This window comes from Eublepharis macularius, chromosome 12 (assembly GCF_028583425.1).
Source record: "Eublepharis macularius isolate TG4126 chromosome 12, MPM_Emac_v1.0, whole genome shotgun sequence".
NCBI lineage: Eukaryota > Metazoa > Chordata > Lepidosauria > Squamata > Eublepharidae > Eublepharis > Eublepharis macularius.
This window is the reverse complement of record NC_072801.1, coordinates 41,204,082-41,229,355: the sequence shown is the minus strand read 5'-3', so window position 1 is coordinate 41,229,355 and position 25,274 is coordinate 41,204,082. Positions and strand designations below refer to the sequence as shown.

The window sequence follows — 25,274 nt, the reverse complement described above, 5'->3', positions numbered from 1 at the left end:
GTGAAGGGTGGGAAGGGAGCGGAAGAGCTGGTTGAACAGAATGACAGTGGCGTGCAATAGGCCTTTTTAAAGCACTAGATCCTGTTTTGAAAAAGCTAAGCCTCTAGCCCTCATGGTTGCAAAGAAAGACACTGGATGGTTAGTAACTTTTCAGTGGCGAACACCATTCCTTTCCCCTTTGTTGTAGCTATTTCTTGACACCTTATCTCTGCTGTCATTCTATCTCTAATATTTATTTATTTATAACACACTTTTTTCCCAAAGGAGACCCAGAGCAGTTTACAATGTCCTCCTCCTTGCTTCTATTTCATCCACACAACAACCACCCTGGGAGGTAGGTTAGACTGAGGGAGTGACTGGCCCTAAGTCACACAGCGAGCTGCCAGGGCATAGTGAGGATTTGAACCTGGGACTCCTACATCACAGCCCAAACTCTCTATCCGTTACACCACAGTGGTGCTCTCAGGCCCTTGTATCATACTTAATTTCAGGCACTAAAAAAACCCCTTTTCTAGTCCATAAGACTTGAGAACAGTGCCTTAAAAAGAATTTATTGTTAGTTGCATTCATTTTTATGTGTTGGATTTTTAATTATTTTTGTGGCTTGCTTGAAGTGGGTCTTTGAAGAGGCAGCAACCAAGTTCACTAAATCATTAATTAAAATTAAAAGCAGATGGCAGTGCCACGCGGAATGGCAAAGGGTGCGAGAAGGGATGAGGGTGGCTCTGAAGAGCAGCCAGTCTTCCATGCCCTGCATAGATCCTTAGCTTGCCCTGTGCCTAGCAGGATCAGAACAGATGATGCAAAGTAAGTAGATTGACAGGATTTATAAAGATGGCTTGCTTTAACACACAGATTCGACTATTCTTTTTTTTAATGTTTGTACATAGCCCTGTTATAAAGGACTGTTTGTACTGTCACTTCTTTATTGGTTGTCTTTGTTATATATTGTTTTAAAAGAACTTTATTCCTGCCTGCCCCTCCTCTGCAATTTGGGTCATAAAAGCATACTAGTTAAGAGCAAGAACTGTGAGCCAGGGAGTAGCCAAATCAGAACTTTATCTACCGTTGACTCACTCATATGAACACCTGAGGTCACCTTAAACTGAGTCAGTAGTTCATCTAGTTGGCACAGCCAGACAGAGTCAGGCTTTACCTTCGTAGCCAGAGATACAATCTGGGAGCTTCTGCATGCATGTTGCATGCTTGAGCTCCCTCTTGGCAATCTTGCTTGCTTGCTTGCTTGCTTAACAGAGGGGGGATTTGAACTTGAGTCTCTCCGATCCTAATCCAACACTTCAACTACTGCACCATGCTGGCTGTGACCTTAGGCACCTTCTCCTGTAAAATGAGGATAAGAAGTGACCTCCATGTATGTGAAGCATTCTCAGCACTCAGGGAAGGGGCTTGATAAGTACTTGGTTGTTGCTGTTGTTTTTAATCGCTTTTCACTTACCATGTCTGTTCTCCCCTTGGAGGTGAGAATCATGAGTAAAGAATGCAGTCATGTACAGCAACACAGGCATCATTTGAGTGGGGAGGGGATGTTGAGGAACGAAGCAGTTAAAACCAAAAGCTTGACAGAAGAGGTGGGCTTTGACTTCTCGCCAGCAATCTCTGTCAACCATCTGGCAGTTGAAAAGCACATTTGACTTTTTTATCATTCTGAACTATTCCTTTCCCCTCCACTCTCTCTGTTCCTTCTTTGTGCGGATGGACTGAGCCCTCAGCAGGGAGCCGCTGTCGTCCCTAGCACCATCCCAGTCGTTAATAATATTGACTGATCTGAAATGCACTACCGTTACCGGACCTCTACCTCTGCTGAAGGCATAAGGCTTCCCCTCCATTCCCCCTTTGCAGGTACTTCATGCAGCTCCTTGCCCTTCTCCCAAGACTTCGTGACCTTCCCCAAGCTTGAGCAGCAGCAGCAGCCACCGCTGGCTGAGGAAGAGAAATACCGGAAGCCTGCCTCCTCCTCCTCCTCCTCCTCCGCCCATTGCTCCCCATTGTATGAAGGGCAGAAAGGCGACGTCTTTGAGCAGAAAGTGATCTTCTCAGGCTTTGGCTCCATCATGCGCTTCTCCACGACGGCCGTCAGCCAGCAGAGGGGCCGTGATGCTTCTCCTGTGGACTACAAAACCTCAAACGCCATTGTCAGCCCCTCCGGGGGCGGCAGTGGGGGCGGCAACCACAAGCGGATGCCACCCCTCAATGTAGAAGAAGGCGAAGTCTTGAAGGAAAAAAAGCACAAGGCCAGTAAGAAAAGCAAGCACGGCCCAGGGAGGCCCAAGGGCAGCAAGAACAAGGAAGGCCCAGGTGCCCAGCTAGCAGGGTCCACGGTGACCTCTTCGTCTCCCTTCTCCGGAGGGTCCCTGGTCAGTTCTAGTATCGGTGGGTCCTCGCGGTCCTTCAGCCAGGCAGCGACCCTTCCAAGCCTCAGTCTGGAATCCTCTCTTCTGGGATCGGGTAGGTACAAGCGGAAGGTGTACAGGCATGTTTTGTGGGTTAGGAATTTCATGTAGAGCTCAGCACGTTGAGAATTTCAACTTTTTGTTTGTAAAGCAAAAGTAGTATTTGGGGGAGTGGTCACAATGGGTTCTTTAGGTAACGTGTGAACCCAGCATTTGAAATTGTGGGTGCGAACGTACACATACACACCTGGTTGAACATTTGATGGTTGAGTGAATCAGTCCTTAGTCTTGACCCACCTTTTTAGATGGGACTGCCCCCTTTTTTTATAAACACAAGGAAGGATGTGTTTGTGACAACATAGGTGCTAACCAATAGGTGCCTTCGCAGCCACGGTGCAATCAGAATCAGACAGGATGTTGGCTTTTCCACATTTCAACCTGAAACCATACCAGACTATCATAGAATCTTTTTCCCCTCCATAGTTAACCTCTCCAAAATGCATATTTTCTAAAGAAAGTGAAGGTGATCTACCGTTCTTTCTACTGCTTTTTGAGCCTTTATTGCAAGTATTTCTCCAAACAGAACCAAATGCGAGTTCTTCTAAAAAAACAGATGAAATTTTTTAAGTTAAGGCCTATCAGAGGTAAGGTATTGGAATAACCAAATGTGAAGGGCATGGCAGGCAAAGATTATGGGACTGAAGGACTTCTTAGAGATGTTTTACAGAAAGTGAAATGATGAAGGTGAACAATTGCCAAGAATCCAAGTGTGAATTATGTGCAGATTTATGCCAGTACGCGAATACCATTGCACAGGAGGCCTCTTCATGTTTGTGTGCGTGCGTGTGTGTGTGTTACTCATTCTGAGACCTCGTGTGTGCTGCTTCTTAATAAAAGACTCACAATAACCAGTGTGTGAGCTGTGGAAACTATAGATTGTTAATCAACCTGTCAGTTATTAGTAATGTTGAGTTGTACCATTTCCATTGCGCAAATGGGCTTTCCTGTACTGGTTCTTTGCTGATCTCTGAATTTTTATGTAGTTTGGCTCTTAGTGATAAAAGGTTGCTGACCTCTGCTTTAGTGACTGTGGAAATAAACTTGAATGCGCATAGATAACAAAATCTTCCTGTGTTACTTCTTCTTCTGGCATAGTATCATGATGTGTGCTTTCTGAAGCATGAACATTATTTCCATTGTGAGTGTATAAGTCAGCAAACCACAGCAGGCAACATAAATGATATTTTTGCCACCAGTCTCTGAAGACACCACAGGGCTGAGGAAGATTTCTGGAAGTACAGAGAGCCCCTTTTGCAGCACTTGCAAGATCCTTATGTATGTGTCAACATGAGCGTGTCCTTCCATAATGAAAAATGTTTGTTTTTCTTTAGCTTAAGTTTTGGAGAAGGCGTCCCTCCTTTCCAGGTCCTGTACTGTCACTCAGTCATGTTTTCAGACAGTATCTGTGCTGATTTTTGCTTGCCTCACATTCCTTGTTGACCCTCCTGATGACGGCAGCCTTTTTTGCCTTTCTCAGTAGGAAACGAATTGGTTGCTAGGCATGCAAATAGGTCTGAAATGAGTAAGTAATTATTTATTTATTTTTGGTTAATTTTCCGCCCTCCCCACATCAGCAGGCTCAGGGCGGATTACATCATATACATTATAAAGAAGTTAACATTTCAACTTTAAAACCAATAGACAATAATATATAATTTAAAATCTAAAATACAGAGTACAAAAAGCAGCAGCACAGAAACAATTCATATAATCCATCATCCAACTGCCCCCAAAAGGGTCAGGTAGTAGCTATTTCCTGATACGGAGGGACAATCCCCTCTATTCATCCAGTGGGGGGCCCTGCCCAGTGTCAACCATATCCCTGGCAGAACAGCTCTGTCTTATAGACCCGGCGAAAGGATAGCAAGTCATGCCAGTCCCTGGTCTCATCAGACAGAGCATTCCACCAGGTTGGAGCCGAAAGGCCCTGGCTCTGGTCGACGCTAGGTGGGCCTCCCTGGGACCAGGGACAACTAATCGCTGTTTTTCACTGGGACGGAGCATCCTCCAGGGCTCATATGGGGAGAGGCGGTCCCGCAGATACGCTGGTCCCAGTCCGCATAGAGCTTTATAGGTTAAAACCAGAACATTGAATCTGATTCTGTACTCTACCGGTAACCAATGCAGCTGGCGCAATACTGGTGTTATATGCAGGGCCAGCGCGCCCATTGAGGCCGGGTAGGCAGTGGCCTCAGGGTGCAGGGTGCTGGAGGGGGCGCCGGAGGAGGTGCGGGGGGCGGGAGCATGTGCCACGGAGCCACAGCCTCCTAGTCCTCCCACCCCGCGCCGCCAACACCGCCAGCACACGCCCCCGGCTGAGCTCAGCAGCCGCAGGCAGGTGTCTGCGGTGGCACAGAGCAACCAAGCGGGAGAGCTCGGCGGCCACCTGTGCGCCATCCCAGCCACCCGTCACAGCAATCAGGCTGGCGGCGTGCACATGCACCACACATGACATCATCACGTAGGCCGGTGCGTGTGTGTGTGCGCGCGGATGCCTGGCCCATCAGCCGCCCGCAGGTGCCGAAAACCCTGGTGCTGCTGCTGGTTATATGTGCATTTCCCGGCACACCAGTGACCCGCGCGCCACATTTTGCAACTGCCGGATCAGACTCAAGGGAAGCCCTGCATAGAGCACGTTACAGTAGTCTAACCTAGAGGTGACCATTGCTTGGACCACTGTAGTTAAATCACGGGTCGACAGATAAGGAGCAAGCTGCCTGGTCTGACGAAGATGGAAAAATGAAGACCTGGCTACTGCAGTGACCTGGGCCTCCATTCCCAAGGAAGCATCCAGGATCACCCCCAGACTCTTCACCCTCGGGGTTGGTGTAAGCACCGTCCCATCAAGAGTAGGGAGTCGGGGTCCCAAATCCTCATTCTCGCGATTCAAGTACAGGATCTCTGTCTTTGTGGGATTTAACTTCAGCCAACTCTGCTTCAACCATCCAGTCACGGCCTCAAAAGCGTGCTCTAGGACATCTGGGGCCAAGCCAAGCCAGGCCAGCCATCCATCAGCAGATATAACTGGGTGTCTTCTGCATACTGATGACACCCAAGTCCAAAACTTCGCACCAACTGGGCGAGGGGGTGCATATAAATGTTAAACAATAACGGGGAAAGCACTGCCCCCTGCGGCACACCACAGATCAGTGGGTGGCAGAATGACTGTTCTTCCCCTAGCGCCACCCTCTGTCCCCCACCATGGAGAAAGGAGACAAGCCACTGTAGTGCCATCCCCTGTATCCCCACGTCGGCAAGGCGGTGGGTCAGAAGATTGTGGTCAACCGTATCGAACTCTGCTGAAAGGTCTAATAATATCAGCAGTGCCGATCCGCCCCAATCCAGGTGTCTGCAGAGATCGTCCGTGAGGGCGACCAGCAATGTCTCCGCCCTGTGCCGCTGGCGAAAACTGGACTGGAAGGGATCTAGGGCCAAGATCTCCTTCAGGAAACTCTGCAGCTGTTTTTCCACTGCTCGCTCAATCACGCCACCCAGAAACGGAAGATTTGAAACTGGGCGGTAACTGAGCAAGTCAGCGGGATCTAATGTAGGTTTCTTTAAAAAGGGCCTCACCACAGCCTGCTTTAGTGCACCAGGAAAGACCCTGGTGCCCAAGGACAGATTAATAATAGTTTCCAACGAATCCCGTAGTCCGTCGGCACTGGCTTTCACCCACTACCATGGACGTGGGTCCAGGAGACATGTGGTAGGCCATATGACCCAATCCAAGTCTCATCTCACAAGTGACTGTGGCTGACAAAAAAGGTCTATTTGCCTGCCAAACGTTTTTTCATGACATTTTTTATATTCCTAGTTATAATAGAAAAGATATGCAAAAATATTTGTATATAAATATAATTTTTAAAATAAGATTTAAAAAAAAATACTTTTAGATGGGGAGCTGTGTTGGTCTACAGTAGAACATCAAGAGTTCAGTAGCACCTTAAAGATCAACAAGATTTTCAGGATATTCGAGAGTCTGATGGAAACTTGTGCACTGAAAATACTGTCTCAGTGCATTGAAAGCTTGTGCACTGAAAGTGTTGTTGGTCTTTTAGGTGCTCCTGGACTCAAATCTTGTTGCTTTTAAAGAAGACTTTGATGTTCAGGAACCGGAATACTGTTCTCAGGACAGAACTCCTGAAGAATTAAAGCCCCCATCATAAGCTTTGTACTGCCAAGGGTGAATTTACATTACTTTTATCCTCTGGGTGAAATGACTCCGCCGTGGTCCAGTGGTCTCCTGAACATCTCACCTTGTGGCAGAATCACAGGGCAAGGATCTTGGTCATGCGTAGTGATCCCATTACCTGTTGGAAAGTGTCAGAACTGCTTTGGAAGTGAAATGTTGAGCGATGGAGATGGTGGCAGTGGAGAAACTTGCCAGAAAACTGCAAGATCTGGTGAAGTTATCCTATATATTTCTTTTTTAAAAAAACTAGCTGTGTTGAAGCATCCTTGGCAAGAAAGCGTTAAAGGGAAGGAAACTGGATGGCATTATGGCAGCTGTTTTGCCTCCCTCTCTGCTGGCTTGTTTACAGATGCTGCTGTCGAGGTCAGGAGAGACAGATAGGGTGGGCAGCCAGTGAATGAGTGGGGGTGTCATTCATTCAGCTTTGCTCAGTTTCCTAGTGACAGCTGCCTTTTGCTCTCATAGCTTAGGGGCAGGGGAGGAGCCGAGAAAGAGAGACAGAGAATCCAGGATGTAATTATTTTCCAGGGAGGAGCTGCTACAAACCGCATGCTTCCCATAATCGCAACCCCAGGCAGTACATTTCTTTTCTCCCCCTCTCTTTCTTTGCTGCTTCTATTGTGTACAAAGAGACTTTTCGTGTGCTGTGGGTCTCCCCCCCACCCGCCCCCACAAACAGCAACCCGGGCCATTTTTTTGCACATTTTCACAGACTGTAAAGTGTTGCCTGCTGCAGCCAAATTCAACACCCTCCATGAGCAAACTCGCCTGATTGACATGTTTGCAAACACATGCACCAGTTTTACTTTGCACGTTAACACTTTAGGTGGACTCACAAAGCATGCCTTAAGCAGACATCTACAACTGTCATGTGCAGAGAGGCCCCTTCAGGTGTCGGGATCTACTTGGGGGTTGGGGGTGGGGGGTGGAAAATGCCAACAAATAGTCGTCATCTGCTCATTTTTCTCTGTAAGCCTTCTCTGTTTTTTGGAATGGGAGATTTGTTGTTCAGCATGTTTATTTGCTGCCTTTGCATTTGTGGGCATGGAGATGTGGGGCACAAGCCCTTTGGTTTGTTGATCAAAGCGATATCAGTGCAGGGGGGGGGGACCAGGCAAGCCCTAAGGAGACCTGGGGCCAGAGGAAGCAGCAACGGGTCTCAAGGAACATCCAGCTCAAGTGGAGGAGAGGAGAATGTAAGCCACTTGGGATCCCCACTGGGGAGAAAGATGGAACATAAGTGACATAAATAAGCTAAAAAGGCTCAGGGTGGCTGATGATAGTTTTAATATATGGAAAATACAGCGGATGGCTTTGCATTTAATTTGCTTTTGAAATTGTATCAGATAAAATACTTTTCTGCTATGTCTTTTATTTAGGTCCTGCCTTTCTCTCCCATGGGGATCCAAAGCAGCTTACATTGTTATCTCCTCTTTGTCCTCACAACAACCCTGTGAGGTAGGTTAGGCTGAGAGAGAATGATCAGCCCAAGGACACCTAGTGAACTTCCATAGCAGAGTGAAGATTTGAACCTGGGTTTCCCAGATCCTTCCTGGTCTGATACTTGAGTCACTACATGCACTGGCTCTCACACTGTGTTTTGCGCCCACGTTCACTTAGTGCAAGAGGTCATCAAGGAGTAGTGTTAGGATTCCTGCATGCACAGTCACACAGATGGAAACCTTTTGTGGGATCCAGTCAGGTCAGTGGGTTGGATGGAATCTCTTGTTTTACTGCTCCAGAGGGGGAATCTTTGTTGCCAAAACAAACCCAAACATGGTGAGGGGGAGGTTGGAACAAGTTAGAGAATGTGCAGAACTGGAAATTGCATCCACACAGTATGTTTTAACATGTCTGTGCAGCTGCTCAGCTATGGATTTGCTGGCTGGCCTTCCTTTGGTTTAGGTCACTACCTCTCAGGCTGGGCACAGACATAAAACTAAGCAAGGTTATGAATGGGCAGGAGTCTTGGACTTGTATGTCCTTCTCCCTTTCAACTCAAGCTCTCTGTAGATTTCCCCCTCCCCATCTTTGCCCCAGTTCCTTTTTTTTTTTATGAAGACTGGTTGACATGTGTGCGTGAGAGAGAGAAACTGGTGAGGAATTTCATAACATTTTCCCTTTAGGATAACCAGTCTCATCCTCCCCCATGCAAATTCCCTCTTTACAGGCTGAGTGAAAAGGAAAGGCAGACATAATATAAGAAACGAAGCTTATTGCAAATTTTCCATTCTTTGTAGCAAGCCTTCATTTGTCCGGGATGAGCAACTGAAGTTATATGCATGATTTGAAAGCGCATCTAATGCTGACTGAGCACTCTGCTCTCCCTTTCTTAACGTTTTGAAGCACCAGATAAAGATTAATCTTGACGTTTGCTGCCTTGTAATTTTTTTTAAACAGGAAAGTTTTCTTAAAGTGTCAAACCTGGGTTTGGAGAGGGGATCTTGGGGCCATCACAGGCAGCAAGCCGTCAGTCAGTGCTGTGCAGCTCTGTCTTTTGCTTCATACTTTCAGAAATGTTTTTGCTGGTGGTTGTTGCTGAAGAGGGAAATGGCATGTGCGTTGAATGCAGAGAAGGCACGCCCAGATCAGCCTTACTCCTCTAAACAATATTACCTCTTGGGGCAATTTTGTAGCTTAATCAGTGATGACATGGATGCTGTCCAGTGAGGTTGTATGGATTCCAGACAGCACTTCAAATGCCATTGACCATGCAAGCGAGCTGGTAAAAAAGTAATTCTTCTCAAGAATCTGTATGTTTTGGTTGGAAAGCAGGGAGGATGCAGCATCTAGAGCCTTTATAACATACAAGAAAATAGAAGTTGGTTGCTTTGGGCTCTAGACCAGAGAAAGCCTTAGCCTCAGTTGGATGTGTCTGTAAAATGGGGCTATAACTAGTATACCTTGTTTAGGGAGGATGAAGGAGGCAGAGACGTGTGATAATTTTGAACAGGTGTGCAGACACAACATAGACACCCTTTCCTTGGTGTCCGGCTGCCCCTCAAGTTCTGCTTTGATTTCTTCATGCAGGGATCTACACAAGCAACAAGGACCCTATTTCGCATGGGGGCGGGGTGCTCCGGACTGTGTGCAGCACCCCCCTCTCCTCCAACCTTCTGGCTCATCAAGGCACTTCGTCCCTCCCCCAGCTCACCCGTTCACCCTTCGCCAGCACCATCCCAGCAGCTTCCTCAGCTTCCTCCGTCTCCACTACCCAGGTAAGGACTTCAGAACTTACCTCATGATCCAGGATCTGCATCCTATAAATCTGATGCCTGACTTTACTGACATACGTCTCTGTCTTTTCTCTTGAAAAATAGCAGAGATCAATTTTGCCTGAAGTTTTCTATAGGGAGGAAAGTACTGCATTTTTAAAAAGCAACTCTCAGTCCTTTATCAAAAGAAGAGCCAAGTGTTTGGGGATGTCTCTAAAGTGGGAGTACAGATGCAGTACACCCGTTCCCCCCACCATGCTTGTCTAGGATCTGATGGGATATTTGGAGAAGATGGCTGTTGAAACAAGCTGGTTATTTTCTCCCCCTTCTTCCTGGTCTTCTCCCTTTGCACAGGTGTTCTCGCTGGCAGGATCTACATTCAGCCTCCCCTCCTCACACATATTCGGAAGCCCCCTCACCTCTGGGCTATCCATCAACCCCTTGCTGAACCAGTCAGAAAACAACCGGACAGGTACGTGCATCCAAAAATTGCTTGAGCTCTAATTAGAAAGTATCCCTCAAAGATTCAAGGGTGTTCTATCAACAGACTTACTTTGACTCTTTCCTCATTTGTTTATTACTGACAAGGTTTCTGTGTATAGAAATGAGCAAGTTATGAAAAAATATTTTCCAACATGCGTTCTTATGGCAAAAAAAAATCACCGTTTATAATATTAATATATTTGTTTTTAGGTGTATCATTGTACAGTACACATAAGTACAGTAGCCAAGCATCAGGAACATGGCCTGAGGCTCCTGGGGAAATGAACACATGAGGCGGTGCGCATGCACAGTGAAAATGGAAGACATGCCACAGATTGACAGTAGGCAGCAACTGAGCTGTACTGCCATCTGGTGGCAGGTTGAGGCATAACATGCCTTGAGACAGGCAGTGGCCACTGGCTATGTATCCCAGTTTTACACGGAGGTTTTAAGTGGCTGTCATTTTAAATAGTTACAGAATGTGTGCAAATCAGAGGACTGGTGTTTGGAAGGGGTCTGAGCCACATGGTGTAAGATACTGGAGTGTAATGCCAATAATGACTGGCTCACTTCTGCTTATACTATAGGAGTTACAGTTGCCAAACCCATCATGAAAGCACACACCCATTTGTGCAAACCGAGGACTGCCCCAGTCACACCTCTCTGGTACACTTTTATCCCACCTTTCTCCCAAAGTACTTGGTTATCCATTCCCCATTTTATCCACACAATAGCCCTGTGAGGGAGGCTAGGCTGAGAGTGTGGGACTGGCCCAAGGTCATCCAGCAAACTTCCATGGCAGAGTAGGGATTTGAACTTGAGTCTCCCAGTTACTAATGCAGCTCTAATCACTGCATCATCTTGACCACATTCAGCCAGGGCCCAGATTTTTAGAGCAAGGGGATGGGGGGAGAGGTTGTTAAATGTGACTGGGGATGTGACACTTCCTTGGTCCTCACCAAAAGCTTCCCTCCCCCACCCTTGACTCCTGCTGCAGTTTATCTCAGGAATCCACTCCAGGTGCTTTTCTCCTCACCTAAGTTCTGATACTCACCTGGGAGAAAAGTGAGTGACAGTGGCTACAGGAACAGATATAGGAAAGGTTCAGTTCCCCTCATTTGACCCCATCCTCCAGAGCAGCCATTTTCTCCAGGGGAATGGATCTCTGTTGTCTGGAGATCAGCTATAATTCCCCATCTGAAGGTTGGCAACTCAAAGACCACTGGGCTTGCGTTTGTTTGTATCATATATAGTTTGACTCCTACCACTAAATTATTTCTGAAACTAGGATTGGGTGGGGGGGTCTGTAAGCTGTGAGTTTTTTTAACTCACGAATGTATTTTTTCACTTCCAGAACCAGATATAGAAGACTGCAATTTTGCCTGCCGAGGGTCGTCACCCCAAGAAAGTCTTTCTTCCATGTAAGATCATTTTCTTGGACAGGGGGAAGGGGTGGTGCACTGATTTAGGGTAGAGTGAACTAAACAACCTGAGGGGTGAACTTTGTGCTCGGGGTTTTCCTATGCTTATTTTAAATAACGTTTCCTCACAGCAGCCACCAGGCAACTTGCAATCATGTCGCTCACATGACTCACCCAGGCCTGGCTTCTTGCTACTGTTGAATAGCAGCCACCCCACAAAAAAACCCCAGTGTTGTTCAGTGTTTAGAGTTTCAGAACAGGATATGAGAGACGCAGGTCTGAATCACCACTCTGCCATGGAACTCCCTGGGTGACCTTGGCCAGTTACTTGCTATCTGCGTAACCTACCTCCCAAGGTGGTTGTGAGGATAAAATGGAAGAGAGCGACTTTGGTTCCCCATTGTGGAGAAAGGTGGGGTATATATGAAGTAAATAAATAATATATATAACTGAAAATGAGAAAGCAGATAAAAGTTAAGTTGGTGGGTGGATGGGAAAGAGAGAAAGAAGCAAGGAAAAGAGAGAATATGGGTTACCCACAGCACAACTAAGCCAGACTTTTCCTGAAGAGGAAGAGGCTGCCAGTGGCGGGGGGGGGGAGCTGAAGATGGGCGGACAACAGTGGGTTGTCTGGTGGGTGGAAAGGAGATAAGGAAACAGAAAAAAAGGAGAGGTTATGGAGGCTTTCAGGAATGGGAAAAAGGAAATATTTGAGGAGAGAAAAATGAGTTGCCCCCTACAAGCCTTGCAGGTTCCCTGCTTGTTGAGCATAATTCAGTTGTAGAAATACCAGTAGGACCTAGAAGTATTCTCCTCTTCCATTAGAACTGGAAGGGGGTGCAGGATTCAGAATTTTTAGAATCAAAGCTTTGGATTAAAGAGCGAGAGCAAGTTTCTAGCCCTTAGAGCTAGAGAAATAGGGAAAACTTGGGAAAACCTGAAAAGCAGGGACAGGGAAGTAGATGAGACCTCTCCCTCTAGCTGCGAATGACAGAATCACGTACGTAAAATCAGCAAGCATCGGCAACATCCAATTGTAGAATCACGCTTTTGGGGTCTTTGAGCGTCTAACTTTGCGTTCTGACATGGGATGGGTAGAATGAATCATTTATCATGGAACGGGGGGGGGGGGATATTCACTCTCTTTCTGATGGTTCTTTTCTCGCCACCCTGGCTTCTCTGTAGGTCCCCCATCAGCAGCCTCCCCACCCTCTTTGATCAGACCATGTCAACCAGCAGTGGGCCTCTGGAGAATGTCCCCCAGGCCACACCAAACATTGAGCAGCTCCTGGAGAAACAAGGCAACGGGGAGGCCGGAGTCAACAGTGAGTCATGGGAGTGGCCTCCGTCTGATTGGTTGAAAGTCTGGATGAGTGTTGGACTAGGATTTGGGAGACCAGAGTCCAAATCCTCACTCGCCATGCTGCTCGCTGAGGAACGATCTGCTTTCCTGCTCTTTGGTGGATAATCTCACACATACAGTTCTGCAACTGACTGTTGTCTTCCCTTGGGATTTATTTGGGGCTTTGTTTTCAGCGTTCCTGCCCGGCATCAGAGGCAGTTGTGTAACTGATCCAAAGGGCCAGTCTATCAGCATTGTGCAATCTGACTGCCCCTCAGCACAAAACCAGCTTCTCTCCTTCCCCAATCCCAATTCCGGCAGAAGGTTCTATGGCAAGGGTCCACAACCTTTTGGAGCCTGCAGGCCCCTTTGAAATTCTGACAAAGCATGGTGGGCACAGCCACAAAATGGCCACCACAAAATGGCTGCTGCAGGAGGTGGAGTCAGCCACAAAATGGCCACCACAGCTTACCTTCAGTCACACAGTGAAGATCCTTGTGATGTGGTGTCAGCTACTTGTCAAAGCAAAGTTTTAAAAAATCTGCCCAGCCAATCAAATCTCAAGTGGCCAGTCAGAAAACATACTAAGCAAAAGCCCCACCTGGCCTTACCCACTTCCAAAAACACTTGGCAGGCACCAAGAAAGGTGTTGGCAGACACTGTGGTGCTCACAAGCACCATGCTGGGAACCCCTGCTCTACAGTGAGCACACGCTTCCATTGAGGCTTACCTCTAAAATGTTGTACATCTACATAATTCCACCTATATCCTAACCGTATCACTGCTGTTGTCCCCCCCCCCCAACTCCCCTCTCCTCCCAAACCCATTTTGTTTCACTCCTCTCCCCACCCCGGTCCCCCTTCCCACCCACATTTTCTGCAGTTGTAGAAATGCTCAAGGCGCTCCATTCGCTGCAGAAAGAGAACCAGCGCCTCCAGGAGCAGATCATGACTCTGGCGGCGAAAAAGGAGCGGCTGCAGCTCCTCAACGTCCAGCTCTCTGTCCCCTTCCCCGTGGTGACCACCAGCAACGGCCCCACAGGCCAGGCCCAGTACATCCTAGCCCCTAACGGTAAGTCAGTAACTCAGCTGCTTCTGAGCAGCAGGTGGCACTTAATCACCAAAATTAGAAATGTGCTAATGTTCGAAGTGCTAGCTCTTATTTCTGCAGTCTGGGTGGGGATGTCTAAAGTCAGCAGGTTCCTTTGTAAGACATTCCTGCCTGTGTACCTGCACTTCCAGGGTTAAGAGGATGACTACCAGAGGCAGGGCTCTTTCTGTAGTCGCCCTTGCATGTGGAGTTTCCTCTCTCCATCTGTTCAGCTGGTACCTAGACTGCATTCGGACTTTGCAACAGAGAGTTTTGCTATTATCTTTGCGTTTACTCCAGGCGCACAACAGAGACTTCTGATGCGCTGCAAGTTCCATGCTCAGAACTTGGTTCCCAGGCCCCTGGAGGCCCACTTGTGATTGGGGTCATGACGCACATGGGCCTTTGTCCCATGCGGTTCTCCTCACTTGAAATGGTCCCAGGGAGCTGCTTTTGCTCTACTGGGGAAACGTGATGTGTACTGATGGACTATGTATAAATTTCCCTGCCAGGGCAAAGAATAGCTTCCTGTGGCTACTTCAGGCTGGGGAAATGATGCGGGAGAAAGGCTTAAGCTCACTTTCCCCAAGTGCGGCAGTCCTGATCCATATTGTGCCCCTGCCCATCTTGGAGTTGAGTTCTGAGCCAGAACTCGTGGCACATGTCTGATCAAAAAATCCCTGTGGCTGACTTAGGGTGGATGCAAGAAAAATGTCACACACAGCAAGACCATGAGACTTATCTTTGATAGGCAGGAGCATAGCTTGTTGCTGGGCTTGGGAGCGCCCATCATTCATCCTTTCTCTCTTCACATCTTGATTCAAAACTTCCTAGTTTGATCAAACTGTAGCTTGCCACGATTTTCCAGATGCAGACAGCTGGGCAAAGTGAAGTTTGTTTTCTCCCAAACATATTGGAGTTGTAAGTATCAGAATCCTTGTGTGGTTGGAGAAGGGAACAAGCTTGAATTCGGCCAGACACCTGCATTTAGATTTCATCAGAAATTGGAGCTTGATCGAAAGAGGAAGTTTTGAAACAAGTTCCGTGTGCAAAGGAAGTAAGAAGGTGAGAGGAGTAAAGGAGGCACAGCCGCTGTGTGCAGACAGATATCAAATTGTCATGTCAGATGAGTGCAGCAGTGGTCTTCTTACCTTCAGGTGCCAGAAGAAAACGGTTCTCTTTTCACAGGCCCTTGGCAATAGGGGATTATTGTCTGAGCAGCTTATAGATAGTCCTACGCTTGCTGTTGGTGACCTTGATCATCTCTTTAAATATTGTGGACTTAACTGATTTTACTGTAGTTTTTATCAGAGAGTTGTGAGCCATGTCTTGGACTCTGCTGAGAAGTGGGATATCATGGGGTCACATAAGCAAATGAATAAATTATACAAACAGGTAAACAAGAAAGATGTTGAGGCTCAGATCCATCTCCTAGTCCAAAAGCCCTAAATGTAAACGCTGCTCTCAGAAGTGCAAGGATCAGTAGGCTTACTCAGTAGAGACAGGTCCTCTGCAGCTACTCAGAGAAAAGACTGTCTGTGGTTTGACCTCCCTTCTAGTGTGCAACAATGACTCTTTGAGCATCAGCAAGAGCCCTCCCTGCAAGAACAGCTTTGGCATCGAGAACTCACTCTCCACGTCCTCTGAGGTATGGGACATCAAGTTCTGTTACCTTTACATGCATAACTTGTATTCTGTGCCAGCTAGAGTTGACTTCAAATGAGGCAAGGTGAAGTGCTTAGCCCAGGAGAAACAGTGCGGTGTGGCAGCTAGACTGTGGTACTGAAATCTCGGAGACCCAGGTTCGTATCCCCAGTCTGCAGTGGAAGCTCACTGGGTGACCTTGAGGCAGTCAGACACTCTCTGCCTAACCTACTTCACAGGGTTGTTGTCGTGAGGGTAAAACAGAAGAGGAGAGAATGGCGTAAGACAATTTGTGTCATATTAACAGATGATGGTGATTTTGATACCCTTGAGCCAGTCATTCAGTCACAAACGTCTTTCCATATATGACAGATCTGTTACAGATGTTGCCTCCCCACTTATCGAGAGCCCTCCCAACTACATGTAGAGCTCAACATACCTGTTTGCCATTTTGTCTGAACAGGGGCAGTGCAGGTATTTTACAGGTGCAGACAGCTTTGGTGATTGTAAACTGACCACTAGATTCCTCAGGGTTCTAGTCTGCACCTGCAAAAGCTGTACTCACCTGCAAAAATATGCATATTGCCCCATTCATACAACATGGTGACAGTGCTGTCATGGGTAGCACGTGCTCTCAATATGCGTGGTTGCTGGGCTCCTGGTAGGTATGGGTATCTGAAAAACGTGAAGGAGCAATCTTAACTGGGGCCAGGCCAATGGTTTTTCTGGCCCACTGCTACTTACGGACGCTCTTCTCTGTAATGCAACAATCATAAACTAGAGCTGCTGAATATGAAAGAAAGACATTGTGTTCAGCCCCTGAGAGATGGTTGGTATTGCATATATGCCGCAGTTTTTATAGGATACAAAATTCAACTTCTTTAAGAATCTCAGCTTAGCGCTCTTTTTCTGTTTTTTAAAAATCTTAAGTGTCTAGTCCTTATGGCTGCAAATAATTGCTTGAAAATGTGTAGGCCAAGGCTTGGATCCTGTGACCAAGTTCCATGCATCTTTGCTACAGAGCATTAACACTTCCATTTGTACAAGGGCACACTGAAAACGATTGATCTTGCACAAACAGAAGCTTTAGGACAAGAGGAAACATGCTCCGAAGCAGAGACTTATCTATCTAGTGCGATCCATATGATCCAAGCAGAACTCCGTTGAAATCCTGGGGTGGAAGAATAACATCTCTAGTGGTAGGGATGGAGCTTCAGTGTCCAGGACACCTCTTTGTCCTTCCTTACTAACAAGCAACGTCACAGTAAATTCTGTTAACAAGGAAATGTTTTCAAAATGGATTATGCAAAATAAAGAGGCATTATGCAAATTTGCTATTTGGACGTTTACAGGAGAATTCTGCTTTTCTTGATGGAGCATTTGGATTGGCTGGGTGCAAAGTTGGGAGTGGGGTAGTGCAGTGGCCCAGATACAATCCCTAATGTGCCCTATAATGATTCTCCTTCCTTCCCTTCCCATACCAGGATCCACATTCAGGCTGTCCAAGCAGAAGCAGCTCCTCCCTCTCCTTTCACAGCACCCCGCCTCCCCTGCCCTTGCTACAACAGAGCCCCGCCTCCCTCTCACTGACCCCTGGGGTGCAGCAGCAGCCACCAGTGAACGGTTTGGCCAGGGCAGTGGGGACCGCCCACGGAGGACCCCCAGCCAATCACAGCCTGGTGGAAGGTCTCCTTGGGAATCTGGCTGGAGGGCAACAGGTCTCCGTCAACGGTATTCTTGGGGGCCTGAACGGGACGATGGCAGCCCAGGCGCAGAATGCCCTCTTGGCACAGACCAGCGGTCCCCAAAACCTGCAGCTCTCCACCAACCAAAACAGGTACAAAGAGGGGAAGCAGCATCGAAGTTATGCCAAGTTCAGGAAGGGAGCTGACAAAGTCAGGAAAGGTTCTGCCTGCCTTAATTGCTGTGATTATTTTACTTAAAGTAATGCATTTTCTGGATGAAAACTTCACCCCTCCCCCAAACACGTGCACATTCATGCTCCTAGCTGCCTAGGTCCAGCTTTTCTCCACATTTTCTGTTCCTGGTTGTGTTGCCGTCTTTGTTTCCATTTTGTGTGTGTATCTGTGATGTTTAGTTTATTTTTTAATCATGTTCAGTATGCACACGTGCAGTGCTATTAAGAAACACAGCAGCAGGGTCCAGGCAGTCCTGGCCATCATTAACAGCTAGGACCAATGAAAAGTGTTCACTGTGGATAGAAGCAAGATGAAGAAATACTAGCAAAGAACAGTTTAGCAAAGGGGTTTTCAGCCCATGGTGGGTTACAGCATCCCTAGTTCAAACCTAACTTCAGCTATGAATTCAGTGCCTTAGGCAAGCCACTATGCTGATGACGTCAGGCCTCAGTCTGGGAGAATACTGGGAGAATAACACGGGCCTACTTTATGGGGTTATTATGAAGATTACTGAAGTGATTCCATGAAGAGCTTTGAACACTCTCTAGTGCCACATAAATCCTAAGTATTATTCCTGGGGAAGAGTCTTAATAGCAAGTAATGTATATACGTGACCCCACCTTAACGTTTAATCCAGATTCTGATTTGAACAAACTTATATTTTAAGGATCACTTCTTCCCGTATAAACCCGCTCAGCCATTGATAATCTGCAAACCTGGACACGAGACAAGTGTGCAGAAGAGGCAGGGCCACGTCCATGGTGGCATCTTCCCCATATAATGTCTTTCCTCCTGCTCTTCACCTGGGACCTTTTCATTTTACATGCCAAAATTTTATCCTCTCAGCCTTTAGTGATTAGTTGCCGGGGGAGGGACTGATACCTTTTAAACTCCATTTTAATCCATATTAGTCTACAGTTAAGAGATTTTCTGGGCTTCTGTTTCATTACAGGCTTGCTGTTACGCTTTCTCAGGTTTTATTACGGCAGCTGTTTTCTGTTATTTTTTATTATTTGTTAGGGGTTTTTATGATTTTGTGAAGATTAAGATCTTTATGCAGCAAGGCTTTTTAAAAAATACATTTCTGATACGTAAGTAAAGCCTGTGTGCTTTCTGCTGCTCTGAGATTGCACCACACAAGGGCGAGTATTTGGGGTCGAATATAGATTTCAGGATGCTCAGAACCTCCGTTTCTTCTTTTTTTTTAAGGGGGTAAGTTTATAGCCTCTATGGTGCGTAAAAGAGAGAGGGGGGAATGGCAGGAAAGAAGCTGGCATGTTCTTGACGGTAGGGTTGCGCTAACCCCCTCCCCCGCCCTTTCTCGCCTTCCCTCCCTCCAGCATCAGCCACTTGACAGAGCATCAGCGGCAGCTCCTCAGCCAGCATGAGCTCCAGCTCCAGCAGCTGCAGCAGCTCCTCACATCGCAGCCCCTCAACCCGGTACGTGTCACGTCACCAGCCCGCACAAGCGCTGGCCACCTCAGCAGTCACACGAGGCTAGGGGAGGAATAGAGGGGTGGTGCCAGAAATGGAAGTTCCAAAAAAGGCAGCGGGGTAAAGCATCCGGAGGGCTTTTTAGGTGTTTAAAAAGGGATAACTGAGCACTAGGAGATAAAATTACAAATGGCAAGGAGAGTAAGCCGTTCGGTAGTTCACGTATTGCGGAGCAGGTTTCCTCATGGAGACTGGGGGATATGTGAAGGGTACAAGTGTGACTTCAGGGAAGGATAACAGCTTATTTACTTCACTTAGACCCTGCCATTCTCCCCAGATGGGGACCAAAGTGACTTACATTGATCTCTTCTCCTCCATTTTATACTCAGAATAACCCTGTGAGGTAGGCTGACGGAGAGTGTGGGACTGGCCCAAGGTCACCCAGCAAGCTTCCAGAACAGAGTGGGGACTCAGACCTGTGCCTCCCAGTGTAATGATGTTTTGTCTTATCACATTTTTATGTCACCCATCATGCAAGGAGCTCTGTGCCTCTATATATGGTTCTCCCATCCTCCGTTTTACCCTATGGCACCAGCTTGATGTAATGATTAAAGCGTCCGATTATCCCCACTCCACCATGGAAGCTTGCTGAATGACCTTGAATCAGTGGCCGTCGTCACACGGGCATCTCTTCCGTTAAATTTACAGCATATAGCGTCCTACCTGTTATCGGCACAGTAACGTTTCTTTGGGTCACCTAACGGCTCTTCGCGCCACCAGCTGTCCACACCAAAGCACTCTGTTCTGTTCTCTCTAACCGCGCAGAAGCAGCTCCTCCCCCCCTTTTTTATTATTCTGGCGTTTAATTCCGCTATAACGGAATAACAGCATATAAACATTCCATTAGAGCAAAACATTATGACCCTTTTGTTTTTCCAACTTTGAAATTATATAAATAGCCCTTTGCCCGCAGAAAACTCCCTGTCTGGCATGATCCCCATCGCTGAAGACTCTGCCATGGTGACTGAGTCATTTTTACTTCAGCAGAAAATTTGCATTGTGTTATGTCGTTATGGCGTTATAAGGACATAATAAAATAAAAAAAAGGGAGTCGCAGGAAGAAATGGATTCTGGGATTGAAGGGAGAGCATAGGACGTTGCGAGGTGAAATACATCAATGCGAGGCATTCACACTGAGGCACAAAATAGCGCGACTATCATGCACAAAGCAGAAGAGAGAAAATCGCTACAGTGTTGGAATAAGGTGGGTGTTTGCCGGGAAATAGCGCCATTTTAGCGCTAAATAAAAGCCCGTGTGACGACGGCCAGTCACTCAACTTAAAGTACTTCATAATGTTGTTGTTGTGAGGCTAAAATGGAGGAGAGGAGAATAATGTTGTAAGATGCTTCGGGTCCCCATTGCGTTGTAGCCAGCCAAGCAACTTGCTGACAGACTTTGGGCTGGTGATTGCCTCTGTGCTTAACCTACTTCACAGGGTTGTTGTGAGGATAACACGAAGGGGAGGAGACTGCTGTGTGCCATCCTGCGCTCCTTGACTCCCTGCATGAGAAGGGGCTGGCCCTGATGGAGTCAGAGGGAGGCTTTTTATAGACTTCGCCCTGTCACTGTGTGATGACATCATCACATGCATTCTGGGATGATGTTACTTCTGGGTTCTGCTGGAGCACTTCCAGTGGCATTGCCCATGTCACACGACGTGATGATGGCCCCTGGCTCTGGCGGATGTAAAGGGAGATGGGGCAGATCACTGGCTGTTAGCCATGATAGCTAAATTGGACCTCCAGGTTCAGTCTGACCTACCTCACTCCTCTGGATCCTACCTCACAGGGTGGTTGTTGTAAGGATAGTATGGAGGCAGGGAGAACGATGTTGTAAGTAGCTTGGTGTCCCTCATTGGGGAGAAAGACAGACTATAAATATCTGAACAAATAAATACATAAGACCCCACTGAATAGCTGAGAAAACCTTTAGGCCCTTCTCACAAAAGAGAAAACTTCCTGCACATACACAGGACCAGTTTTCCTTTCCGTTTTCTAAGTTATTTTTATTTGAAGAAAAGTAACTGTACATGCTCAGAGGCAATCAGTGCTGGGTGCCATAGCTTTTTAAACCAAGTATGGTAGCCTTGAGTGTGGGGCTCCTCCAGCTCCTCTCTCGCTATAGATATGTTGCAGGGAGGGGACAGTAATGAAGAATTTTCTGTAATTTGGCACTATGATGTGGTCCCCAGGAGCAGCAAGCCTTGGTATTCCAGATGATGCAGCAAATCCAGCAGAAAAGAGAGCTGCAGCGGCTCCAGATGACAGGCTCCTCTCAGCTGCCCATGGCCAGCCTCTTGCCGGCTACCTCTGCATCCCTTCTCCACTCGAACAGCACTGCTCCATCAGCTGCCAGCAGTACCCTCCTGGCCTCTATCTCCCCTCAACAGCTCAATCCGGCCAATTCCTTGATGGCTTCCCCACCGCTCAGCACTCCTGGCAACAGTCTGATGTCTGTTGCCGCAGGGGCAAACATCCCGCCTGTCCTTTCCGTACAAACCAACCCTTTCCTCAACCTGCAGGTTGAAAGCGGCAATCAGAAGGGACTGGTGAGTATCATCAGCAAGCTTGGGAACTGAATATTGCCCACAAGTGCTTGGCTAGACATTGAGCTGCTGTGATGTCACAGAATGTCCACAAGGACATTTCCAGTTTCTGGGAAAGGGGGGGGTGAATGAACCGCACAGAGAGAGAGAGAAGTGGTGAGCCATTTTGGCTGACGGGGAGGGCAGAAATTTCAAATAGTTTGTGTATAAAATAGACTGTAATTCGTAAGCAGGAACTAAAATCAGAAAGGCTTGAAGGCTTGTTAAAAACTGGCTGATCCTCTGAGGAAAGGAAGTTTAAGAGGGAAGGTGGATGAATGAAGGCAAGATAGAGGAGACAATATACTGAGAAGCAAAGACCTGAGGGAAGGCTAAGGGGAGACAGGGAGTCCAAGGAAAGAGTCCAAATAAAGGGATGGTGATGCTTGAAATAAGTTGCTTCTGTTCTTCATTCTGCTCTGATGGCCCCTGCCAGGGCAAAGGCATTTGGAGCAGCAGCAGTGCTTCCACATGGAGATTTGCTCCTTTCTTTCCCCTCCTGCCTACCATTCCCCTTCCCTTGCCACAGGTGCAGGGGAGAGTTTTGTTTTGTTTTGTTTTGTTGGGATATCACAACTACCAACCTGCAAAAAGCCTCCCATTGAGAGAGAGGGGAAACAGCAGGTGGAAGTGAAAATGGTGGCAGAGGCAGTGCTGAAAGTGGGCGGTAAAGTCTGCACCTTCCCTTCCGCGCTTTGGCTACAGTCTTCCAAGAAAGATCATACCAAGCAATTTATTTAATTATATTAAAATTTAATTCTGCTGTGATTTGGGAGCTGGGGGAAATACGGAGCAAGAGCCCTGTGCAGAAGCAGTGATAATCTGCAGGCTCAAGGCTCTTCCTGAGGTGGGTGCATTAACTTTCTATCTAGTTTTTTAAAAATCGCTGATTGGTGCACAGCCAGTTGAGACAACTGTATGCCTCTGCTGTGTTTTTTTTCCTCCAGAGCATGAATGAAAAGGGAGGTGCCCCAGTTCAGGACAAAGGCTAACTTTGGGCGATCCCAGGGCTTCTTTCTGCCATAGGAAAACAATCTGTTCTTGAACCATGGATCGTGAAGCATAGAGTGGCCACACGCAAGTCTTCTGAGCAAGTCTTCGTGCAGTGGTGTGGTGATGCCAAGCTAAGGGTCTGTTCGGCATCTGTGTTCCCTGGTTCTGAATCTGTTGTTCCAGCCCCTCCCCAAGAAGGCAGGTGAAGGAAACGTCATTTCTCCCTTTGCTGGCTTTCTCCAGTACGTGCTGCACTTATTTCAAAGGAAGTTGCACTTCAGGGGAAAGAGGATGAAGGAGCCTGTTCATCCTCAGATACCTGCGGGTCACCCGTCAAGAGGAAGGTCTGCTATCCGGACTATGGCCTCATTACCCTGGTGGTGATGTTATCTTTGCAAAGCAGGGCATTTCTAACCCAAGGCTAGGAAATCCAGCAAGCTGTTCAGAAGTGCAAAGGACCAGCCTTGGCAAAGTGGAATGGGGTGGAGCTCCTGAGGTCTCAGTTACATGAGGCAAGACTAGGAATGAAGTTGCTGGAGCCCCACAAGAATCCTGCATCAAGACTTTCACTTTTCCGTGGTCTTTGGCGTGAACTTGGATATGACTTCAGTGATTTTTATTGGGGCAAGGTTCTGTTTGGGGTGGTGCGGGGGAAGCCAATGTCAGTGTGGCTAAGAACAGTTACTTTGGTTCTCCCAAATTTCCTTTAATACCTGCAACGTTCTCATTCAGAATTAACTCAAAGGAAATCCTCCTTAGCTTCCATTTTGATTAGGACTTCACCACTTCCTTCAGGCACCTTGGTAAGCAGCCTATGGTTTGAAAAGGCTAATACCGATAGTTATCTGTGCTCACCTTCAAGATATTTTCCAGCAGCTCAAAAGATTGTTTCCTTCTTCACTGGATCAGCTGCTGAAAAACCAACACCAAAGAAGCAGGATGGAGACTTTGTCTAAAGGCTGGAGCTGTTCCTTCCATCTCCAAAGCAGCTCCATTCTAGTGAAGAACATCCTCCTGTACTGATGGTGCTAGACTCAATCAGGTCCTAGCTGATGAGAACATTGGTCTTCCCATCATAACAAATGCTGCCTGGCCTATCTCTGTTTCGTAACCAGATGTCTCAGAAAAAGCACCACCTCCATTCAGCAGTTTCTTGAAGGATGGGATGAAAGGAAATGGAGATCAAGATCATCTGTGTGGAGGGAACCCCGCCTTTGCTAGATATATCCAGATCTCTTAAACGTATAGCCTCCAGGTCATCAGATGCCTGGAGTCTTAGAAATCTTTCATGCCTCGATAGATATACATACAGTTGATAGGCGCATCCACACCACCGCTTCCAATTTGCACTATTCCAATACTTTGGTGGTGAGTGTGTGCCAATGCCCCAAGAATGACCACTGCTCTTCAGGTTCACCTGTTTTGGTGTGTTTGGTTTTTGATTTTCCTTCTTCTTTCTTTTTCTCTTTTTTGAAAAACAAAAGAAAAAATTCCTGCCATTGTATGGTTGAGTTGGACTTTAAAAAAAGGAGGAGGAAGAAAAGAGAAAACGGTTCAGCTTTTCAAGATTTCATTATCTTCTAATTTGTTTGGATTCTTTTTTTGTCTTGACAAATGTGCTGGACTCCAGATTGTTGGCGTGTGTAGTTTAGTTTATTTTTTTTAATGAAATTGTTTAACGAGAAGCTACTGGAAACTGACGAGAGCAGCCGCTGTTCCAAATGGACTTCAACAAGCACTCCCTTCTTTGCAGTCAAGGCAGCTTCGGCACAGATTAAGGAGCAGCTAGAAAATGGAATGAGCCTGACATTCATAAATCTTGTTGTTGTTGTTGTTTTTAAACCCACCCACCCCCAGTATCCATCGGCATGATGCACTTATTGTTCAGGTAGCAAATATCACCTTTTGAAATGCATCCAAACCAGCACTTCTGCCACATTCCATTTCAAATTTGTCCTTTACTATCTTGATGGTACTAATTCTGTTGGCCTCCATCCTGCTGTTGACGTGTGCAGCTAGATTGCTGGTTTTTTTTTAAAAAAAAAATGGTAATTGTATAGATTACCTGTTTGGTGGAGAGTGGGAAGCAAGGGAGAGGGAGATAAACTCATCCACTTGCTCCCACCTCCCACCAAACATCTGATAGGCACTTCCATTAATTATCTCATTTGAGCTCTGGGTATGAAGCTGGATGGGGGTAGGGTGCACAAGCAGTGCCTGTGAGGGTTCTTCATTCAACTAAGGATACCCATGTAAGCATATGGTCACTCCCTAGATTAGGGTACATATGCTTTCCACAACGTGTGTACTTCTTCCACTTGGAATTGCAGGCTTGACTTTTTAATTTCTTCCCATCGGTAAATGCTAAATTTGCACAACTGTGCCTGAGCACCCGTACATCCAAATGCACACGGTGCAGTGTACTG

The 25,274-nt window shown here is 47.0% G+C and overlaps 1 protein-coding gene across 1 annotated transcript in view; it reads left to right on the top strand.

Moving 5' to 3' along the window:
• Positions 1–24,880, top strand: part of MLLT6 (MLLT6, PHD finger containing) — a 105,249-nt gene extending 80,369 nt beyond the window's left edge. The window contains exons 10-20 of the mRNA XM_054992226.1: positions 1,861–2,466; positions 9,694–9,881; positions 10,233–10,350; positions 11,716–11,782; positions 12,968–13,107; positions 14,007–14,195; positions 15,773–15,861; positions 17,342–17,694; positions 19,117–19,216; positions 21,463–21,819; positions 22,803–24,880. Coding sequence (XP_054848201.1) covers positions 1,861–2,466; positions 9,694–9,881; positions 10,233–10,350; positions 11,716–11,782; positions 12,968–13,107; positions 14,007–14,195; positions 15,773–15,861; positions 17,342–17,694; positions 19,117–19,216; positions 21,463–21,819; positions 22,803–22,847 — 2,252 coding nt within the window. The 3' untranslated portion in view covers positions 22,848–24,880. The remainder of the gene's footprint in view (positions 1–1,860; positions 2,467–9,693; positions 9,882–10,232; positions 10,351–11,715; positions 11,783–12,967; positions 13,108–14,006; positions 14,196–15,772; positions 15,862–17,341; positions 17,695–19,116; positions 19,217–21,462; positions 21,820–22,802) is intronic.
• The last annotated feature ends 394 nt before the right edge of the window (positions 24,881–25,274 follow it).